Below are 9,596 nucleotides of genomic sequence, written 5' to 3' on the forward strand. Positions count from 1 at the left end.
TCCTCGACTCTTCCCAAACGTTTCGTGGTTTCGACTTGGTTTTATCTTTTGTTATACGTTTAAGATAATCAGATTGCTTGACACGTTTTTCTTCTGTTCTCAGTTTTCGATACTTTCCGGGTTTGGGTTTTGGATATTTTTGATGGAAAGTTAAATGGATTTTTCGTTTGCTTAAATTTGACTTTGGAATGCCTTCCATTACCTATTTTCAGATATCAGTCATCATTTCGCTCGCACTTAAAATGGAAATGAACGGCTCGTACATATATTCTTTGTAACCCATTGAAAATTTTGACTGCCAACAACACATGGCCTTTCATTTCAAATAGATTTTTTTCATCCCTTGAAATTTGCACTTGCCCAAAATATCTTATTTCGTCTCATACAGACTTCAAAGATACTTTTCACATGAAAGGAGTATAAATACGGTAAATAGAGACATCGAATTAAATCACTGATTTCTGTATCGTTTAATTATTATCAAATTCGTTATTATTATTACTCTTAATATTATTATTTCCTCGTCATACGCGCTAGAGCTGGTTTTATTCAACACGTTCAATATTGGAGAAAGTATGCTGCCAACAAGAGGTCATCGTTATAGAGGACAAGTTCATGCTATTCCATGCTATTTCTATCCAACATGGTATTTAGGAAGTTTGAGAGAAATTTTAATGAAGTATATTATGCTAAATTAATATTAAGGAAAAATTAGATTTAAATTTAGGTTTTTATAATTATTATCTTTTAGATATGTATTGGATTGTTTAATGTAAAAGGTATATATTTATTTTTATTCATATAAAAGGGAATGATATATTATTAAAGAAAAATGATGGACAGTATAAAAGTACATGTATAGAGTATATGCAGCATTAAGTTCAATAAAAAGTATGATTGATCTATAGTGTTGGCAAAAGTTTAATTTAAACTAAATACAAGTAAAGCTACTAAATGACAAGAAAAATAGGTAGGATGAATCTTAGTTATAAAGGACTTTGCATACATCAATGGGAATAATATCAACATCAACAGGGTTCAAATTAATAAGAGGAAGAGGACCCTCCTCATGATAGTATGTAGGTTGGTGAGAACATGCTAAAATCTGACTAGCTATGTAATCATGCCCATGAAAAGATGTAGAAAGTGGTTGAGAGTGTTGAGACCAATCTATAAGAAACACGATCTTTGAATCCTTCAAATTGATATCCTCAAATATCATTAAGAAAATTCACATTTATTGAGTTTGAGTCTTATAATAAAACAAGTGCCTTATTATAAATTTAATTGACCATTTTAAAAAATTGATAATTTTTAAAATATGTTGTATACTAACTATTGGTTTAAGGATTTTCTTTAATAATTGTGTGTACTTATAAACATAAATTTCAAATGTTGGTAAACATTAATATTTTTTTTTATCTATCTAATTGGTTATATCAAACTGTTATTTGAGATATAGTCATAGGGGAGAAACATGTACATCCTTTTAATACTTTTCTATATGTTTTATATAATTTCAATTCGATATTTTTGAAGTATCTTTTTAGCATATGATATGATTATTTTGGAAAATTGATAATTTCACTAACCTCAAGCGTAGATCAAACATCTTTTTGCTTATTTCACCATGTTCAAATTTTTAATCTAGTTTTCATCAACATGTTATTGTCCTAGATAAGTGTTGAAATTATAATATATGGTAATAATGTAATAGAATATTATATTCGATCCACTTGTTTCAAGAATATCACATTCCAAGGACAAAAATTGCAATATTTGACTTTATCTATTGATGTAAGAGTTGACTACTTGAATTATACATTTAGAGTTATGCACATAAAAATATATTCTCCTCTTACATCTATTTAGATTTCTACATTTCTTTTTTTAACATCAAGCATCAATAATTGAAATTTAGCTATTTTTTAGTCCATAAAAACACGCATCTATAAAATATGTTATGAAGTTTCAATTAAAAAATAGGTAACTTCTTTATAGGCTTTATTGAGGATTAAAAACAGAAAGGATTGATAATATTCATCATTGATGAAACTAGGTAGTCATGTGATTAACCTAAGATGTTCTTGTTAGCTAATACTATGTTCTTATGGTGATATAATGTATAATGTAATTCCTATGCAATATTCTAGAGACATTTATAATTCCTTATTAGTGACCTTTGAGTAGCTTGGGGTTGTCCTTTTCTATCAAATCAAATTCCACATTTTAATAAATCTTATTCTCAAGTGGACAACTAACAACTAGCGAAAGAGCATTAGTTTGAGTAAAACAATAGGTTGGACATGGACATCACTTGTGGAAATTACTTGGTTAGAAGAATAGGTAATTTATGATATTTATTTTTAGAGTCTATTGATGCACGAAGAAAAGATTATATTAGTTTCAATTTAAGATTCTTTGCTATAATTTTTTTTCACTAAAAAAAATATTATTCCAATTTATTTAACTTAATTTTGTGTTTCAATCAACTAGAATTAGGTAGAGAAAGTCTAACTTTTCTATTATACCATTACTTGAATATGATTTTCAATTTGTATATGAATTTAAATTAACAAACATAGTTTAAACATATAATATCAAAAATTTAAATTAAAAAAATCACATTCCTAAGTTATTTTATTCAACAAACATCAAATTGCAAATTGAATGGAGAGCGGAGAAGGTGCTAGGCTTTTTGGAGCTAAAGAAAAGGAAGACAATAGTGATAGAGATAGAGATACAAATCTAGTGGGTCTACATGTGTCAAGGGGCTTTTCTCTTCTTTCTTTATTTGGTTTGAGACCTTTTCTTGAAGTTGGAAATAATTTTCTTGTCTATTTGGACCTTCCCTATGGTGGATTGTTGGTGGGTCATTGTTTGGCCCATATTTTTAGTTTCTTTTGTGTGGAAGATTTTGGTTTAAAGATGATTTCTTTGGATTCTTTCCCTTTGGTTGTTTCTTTTCTTTCATAGTGGGTTCCCTTCCTTTTCTACTTCTAGACATCCTTTGTTTCCTCTATGTCCTCTATGCATTGGGCTATTATTGCTTTTCTTGGGATTGGTCTCTTCTTCAGTTGCCTTGAGGGGTTGCTTGGGTCATGGTGTTGGGTTTTCTATTTCATTAGTCTTCTCTTAGGGGAGGTTCCTTCTTCTGACACCATATTTGGCTATGAGATGTTCTATGGTTGCAATGTTCTTTATTTTTAGTCTGTCACTCTACTTTTTTGGGTTGGAGGCTTTTCTATTTGCTGCATTATTTTTGTTGGGAGGGAGGGGGATTTTCTCTCTTCTTTTCTAATATTCATGTGGGCCTATAGGTTTTGGTTGTGTGCTCATTTCGGGTTTTCTTTTTGCCCATGTTTCATCAAAAGTTCTTGATTAACTTGACCAGACCTCTATGAACTGGTAAGTACTAGTGGTTGTGGATGGATCCTTCTCCCTCTCCTCTTAGGAAGCCCCTATCTTCACTTCTCTTTTCTCGAGGGGCTCTTTGGTGCAAGGTTGGTGGTTTTGTGGTATCAATCTATGCTTGGCTTTCACTCTTGGTATTTTTATTGTAGAGTTGGGTTTTCCTTGTTGCCATCTCTTGGTGAGATTTAGTTGTGCAATGGTGTTGGGTGGTCTCCTGACCATTTTATTAAGGGTGTGTTTTTGCTCTTTTGGCTCCTCCCTCATATGACTCCTATTGAGGTGGAGTCAGACCTTATTGAGGTAGGTTCTTTGTGGCTATCTTTTACCTGGGCTATAGGTGATAATTGGCTGTTGGTTTTCTCTTAATGCCAGTGGGGTATCTTATGGAGGTGGTTAACTTCTTACATTTAGCAGTTGGTAGAGATACTATGTTGGCTTGCCCTAGTTTGAGAAGGTGGAGTACGATTTTCTTCTAGAGGATTCCATGTATTTTTTTCTTCCTTTTTTCTCCTTTCTATAGAGCTCGAGGGCATCTCATGTTGTTGGTTCAACGTTCTTGCCTAAACCCCTTTGTTTTCAAATTTTGTTTTTGTATTTTTTGGGACCCTATTCTATACAATTGCCACTTTGTTCAAAAGCTTTTTGAATCTACCTCTCGTGGATTCCCTTCTTGATGACATTTCAACTTGATGTTACTTTACTGTCGGGTTTGGACTATCTAATCTCTCTTTGTCTAATTAGAACAAACATCAAATTACCAATTGTATTGTTCATTCCAATCCGACATCTCTAATTAAACATTATAATATTTTATTACCATTTATTGATAAGTATTATAAATTTAATAAATAGCTTAATTCATAACTCTAAACCAAATTTCAAATTTAGATGTAAGAAAAAAGATATTAAAATATTAAACTATTATTTTAAAAATAATTAATCAAATATCACATGTAATCAGTCTATGAAATTCAATTACTTATTTTTATCAATTCATTTATGTCTTTGTATAACAAATAACCCACTTGCCACACCACAAATTTACAGGAATGCACTATAATTTTGATATAATTTATGTTAAGTTTTATTTTTTAATTTTTTATATGAATTGTGAGGTATGTATAATAGAAATTTAAAAATGAGTTAATATTTGTTTGGTTTTAATAAAGAGCTTCACTTAAAGTTGGGCAGATTATAGAGATGAGAAATTCTTATGAAATAAAAAAAATTGTTACAAGATTGATTGAAATATTTTCTTCAAATTGCTATTCCTAATTTAAAAATTTTTAAAATTAATTATTTAGACTATTTATACTACATAGCAAAATTTAAGAAATCAGCCGCTCCATAAATTTTGATACTTCAATTTTAAATATATTACAAAAATTATGACACCAATATTAACTAATCCTAAAAGAATCTCAACATATAATGAGATTATTTAAACCCCTCTATAATCGTAAAGAAACTTAAATAATCAAACTTGTTAAGATGAACTCATTCTTCACAACTTTCAGTGCCTTCCATAGAACGACGACATGAGCAAATTGAATAATTCACTATACATTTTTATATTTTTAATCAAATAAAAATAAAAATAATCTTATATTCAATTTGATAGACAAATCACCTATAGCCCGTTCCCGTTTGGTAATTGTTCTAGATTGCGTCACACGCAAACACTTTTGGAGTGGCGGAATAAGTTTGTTTATTGGAGCAATAAATCTTGCTTGTGTTACTTTCCGTTATAAGATTTTAAGCAACCGATTTCTCACGTAAGAAACATAGATTGCCCCAAGTTTAAAGCTTCAACAATAATTTGCACTTCATTGCAGAGGAAAGCCATACGTCTAAACGAACTTTGCTGAAATGAAAAGTCAAATGTCTTTAATCTCTGTGTAGGAAGAACTACGGTCGCAGTAGGAAAGTAAAATATTATGTATCAGTGTTATATGTAGTTAAACCGCTCAACTTAAACAAAACGAAAATGGGGGCGTAATTATGATCGAATGACAAGTTCCTCGCCTGCGGATTTTAGAGTCAAGAGAGGTAACAGCTATTATAACATTATATTTTCTGTTCAAAGCTTCACCTTGCATTTCTTCGTTCTGATGTTAATACTGCTCATGTGATCATCCAGATTGTCGGCCAAAAATTCGCAGCGTACGTGGAAAGTAATCTTCATCGCTTTCAGTTTCCCGAATTTGATCTTCACGGGAACATCCGCCTTCAAATGCAAAGGAATGCTTCCCTTCTCCTTCTCTTCAATCAGCGACACAAACTTCTCACTGCTAATCTGCACGTTAGTCCCGGTCAGAACAATGTCTAAATAACTAGTGTTCTCGTAACCCTGGTAAAACGCAGGCAGTTTGCCGCTGCACATCTCTGCGCCGGCGTAGAAAACCCCGATATGGCTGTCCTCTAAGTAATCTATGCCGATCATCTTATTCGGGTTTGTCGCTCTCTCACAGACAGTAAACTCTGAAGAAAAAGTAGCGTCTAAACCGAGGGAGAAGTTGGTAATCTGCACGTTGTGGACTGAGTATTTTGGTATTTTGGGCTGGAAGACGGCGTAGAGAATGACGGCTGCTATGACAATGGCGACAATACAGAGCAACAGCAGACAAAATGACCAGACGAGGCAGAGACAGTAGAAATTGCGGCAGGTCTTAGGAAGGCAGGAGTAATGTCTGGAGAATTCCTGCTGCGTGGAAATCTGGGCGTTAATAAAGTGGCCGTGATCAGCGTCGGATTCAGACGTAAGGCTCGATTTGAGAATCAGAGGAGCACTGGGTGGTGGACTTTTCCACGTATTCTTCTTTCCCAGATAATTCTGATTTGTTTCCGCCATGACTGTGTAACAATCGTGCTTCTGTTTCTATAACCAAGTGAATTGATCGCTTTGCAGAATGATAGGGAAAATCTCATTAAAAGGGGAGGCAGAGGAACTTTGTACGAAAGCATTTTATCTGTGAAGAAATAGTGTGATGAAATGCGAATAAGGTCTCTTGTTTGTACAGAAGTTTTCTGGAAGGTTTAGGTAAGCACATGGTAAGATGTATTGTGAGAAATAGCATTATGAAATGATAAAGGAAACCTTGTTAAAAGGTAAGGCAGGAAGCACTCTTATTTGTGGAGGAACTTTCCAGGAAAGCATTTAGTTTTGTGGGTGAACAGTACATGGTAAGATATGTTGTAAAATGAAATGAATATGAAAATTTTATGTCCTGGTTGTAGAGGAACTTTCCAAGAAAACACTTTGTCAATGGTAAGATATATTACGAAGAAATGAAAATCTCATTAAAAGTTCCAGACAGGAAGGTCTCTTACTGTCCCTGAAGTTTCCAAAAAAGCACTTAGTAATATATATTGTCGAAAATTTGTAAAAGGTACGATCAAATGATGATAAAAATGCCTAAAAGATGATGCAAGAAGGTCTACTGTTTGTTCTACTTTCCAGGGATAACAAAGAGTCGATTAAGAAAATAGTTTCCAATTATTTTTTTCGCAATTTTGAGGGATGCAGTGAGTTTTGTGTGTTGAATTCTGAAACGGAAGATGGTAACACAGAGAAACAGGGGAAAAATCTCAGAAAACAGAGCACACAAATTATACACACATACAAATAATTCTATTGATTGAAGAATCGACTTATATCGTGTATCAGTTATGAGGACTTTCACATTACCTCACACAAACTTTCTATTCTGTCCTTAGCAGGCTAAATAACATGATATAACTATATAGAGATAGTGTCTTCTAAAAATAGCTGTTACAGGATGCTTGCATTTAATCATACATTTAACATTCAACATGCATCATTCAATTTGTCTGTTAATCACGAGAACTGAAAATCAAACAAATCCAAACTTAATATGCACGAAAACGAACACATGCATGATACTTGCTTAGAAAACCTCCGACTTCAAGAACTGGAGTTCAGCACTAGTTTTCTCAACACTGTGATGGAAAGCTAACTGTCATCAGTAGTCAAAGGAAAGAGGTAATCGAAAAGTATTCCATTGAAATTTTTGATTAGTGTACGAGTATGATAAAGTAAGATACATGAAAACATAATCTCAGTCGTCCACATCCTCTGCCACACATGAGGCCTTTCATTTAATACAGTTTTTCCTTTCATCCTTTTACAATTTTCACGTCGGCTGCATAACCGTTTCCTTCATTCTCATACAGACTTAAAACCTTGATTGTTTTGACTGAGAAAGCGTGCAAATACGATCTTATGGTCGTTAGTTTAAGCTGATGCGAATCTTATCAGTTTAAAACTAAATTCTTCTGATTAATAGCGCTGGTTTCATTTACCACGTTGAATATTGGATTGTGTGAACTGCCTGTGAAAAATCAATTATTGCAGTCACTGATTATTAATTTCTTATCGTAAATGATTATTAAACTGCTGAAAATAAATTTCCAACTAATATCGAAAAATAACACAATTGCAACTTCACTTATAAAATACGGAAAGAAATGAACAACACAATGAACACAATATTTTCGGACAAATTGTCCCTGGAAAAACCCCTAAGGGAAAACCAGTTCTATAGATGAGGAATTATATTAAACTTCAGCAAATCAAGAGATACAAAATTCCTTGCCTCTCACTGGCAGAACTCTGACAACCTCCTAATTTCTCCCGCTGATATTCCCCACTGCTATCCCCATGCTAACACTGCGCCCTTGCTAACACTGCAAGACAATTTGCTATCATTGCAAAATGCTTCTCCAAAACTTGTTATCCAAATGACCCAATGACCCCTTTTTATACTACCCTATTGGAAAAATCAACAACCGAGATTAAATCAAACTAACGACTGAGATTGAGACAACTCGACAGCCAATAATAGAATTGGTTGCAAGGTGTCCAAAAGGGAATCGCTAAAATTAGTAAATAATTATCCTTGCAATAACCATTTACTAATTCTCAGCAAGTGGACAAACAACTGTCCAAACCACCCATAACTAATACTGCTATACATAGATAAGGACGAACAGCTGTCCAAGCTACCCATAAATACAACTGCTATTTCTGGGTCAGAAATAACAGCTGTCCAACTAACAATAATTAACACTCCCTCTTAGCGAGGAAGCTGTTTTGCATGACACCTAACTTATCTCTGAAGAAGATAAATTTTGCCTTCCCCAATGCCTTAGTCAGAATGTCTGCTACCTGCTCCTCTGTAGGTATGTATTGTAGTCGAACAATACCTCGTTGTACACAATCCCTGATGAAGTGATATTTGATATCTATATGTTTAGACCTATCATGAAACACTGGATTTTCAGACAACTTGATGCAACTCTAATTGTCACAATGTATCACAGTAGTCTCAACCTTCTGACCAAACAAGGCTACTAACAACTTTCGAAGCCATATAGCTTCACATGTCGCCATGCTAGCTGCTATGTATTCTGCTTCTGTTAAACTTAGAGCCACATACTTCTGCTTCCTACTAAACCAAGATACAACTCCTGATCCCAAGCTAAAACAACACCCTGAAGTGCTCCTTTTGTTTGTTGTACTTCCTGCCCAATCTGCATCAGTATAGCCTATCAACCTGATACCTTCACCTCGAACATATCTGATCCCATACTCGACTGTACCACGCAAGTAACGTAGCACATGCTTAGCCACTATCCAATGCATTCTCTTTGGTTCAACCATGAACTGACTAAGAGAGTTTACTGCAAATACTATATCTGGCCTAGTGTTGACCAAATACATAAGTGAACCAATCAACTGTCTATATAAAGTGGGATCTACATCTTTCTCCTTAGTTGTATCTACCTTCCTCCAATTCGTGATCATGGGTGTAGACATGGCTTTGCAATCCTCCATCCCAATTTTCTTCAAGATTTCAATGCAATATTTCCCTTGACCAAGGAAAATCTCTGCATCTATCTGTCACACTTCCATGCCTAGAAAGTAGTGCATAAGTCCTAAATCCTTCATCTTGAACTCTTCTGCAAGGTTCCTCTTGCAATCCACTATGAACCCTAGTGAACCTATAAGAAAAAGGTCGTCCACATAAAGAACACGAATGAGAATCTCACCCCCAACCATCAAGTAGTAGAGGTTAGCATCTACTTCACTCTTCACAAAGCCCATTTTCTGCAAGTATGTATCAATGCGCTCATACCATGCTCTAGGAGCCTGCTTGAGT

At 34.0% G+C, this 9,596-nt stretch overlaps 1 protein-coding gene across 1 annotated transcript; it reads right to left on the reverse strand.

The window, feature by feature from the left end:
* Nucleotides 1–5,494: 5,494 nt before the first annotated feature.
* On the reverse strand, nt 5,495–6,265 carry LOC149547210 (NDR1/HIN1-like protein 6). Its single transcript, XM_089794712.1, has one exon. It carries the CDS (start codon nt 6,263–6,265, stop codon nt 5,495–5,497), a length of 771 nt encoding a protein of 256 aa, XP_089650838.1.
* Between the last annotated feature and the right edge of the window lie 3,331 nt (nt 6,266–9,596).

This window comes from Cupressus sempervirens, chromosome 7 (genome assembly GCF_028749045.1).
Source record: "Cupressus sempervirens isolate cs-2001-9-10 chromosome 7, ASM2874904v1, whole genome shotgun sequence".
In the NCBI taxonomy this organism is placed as follows: Eukaryota; Viridiplantae; Streptophyta; class Pinopsida; order Cupressales; family Cupressaceae; genus Cupressus; species Cupressus sempervirens.

Bases quoted from the DNA above. Each gene is read 5' to 3' on its own strand.
- LOC149547210 (XM_089794712.1), bottom strand. From the start codon at position 6,265: ATGGCGGAAACAAATCAGAATTATCTGGGAAAGAAGAATACGTGGAAA.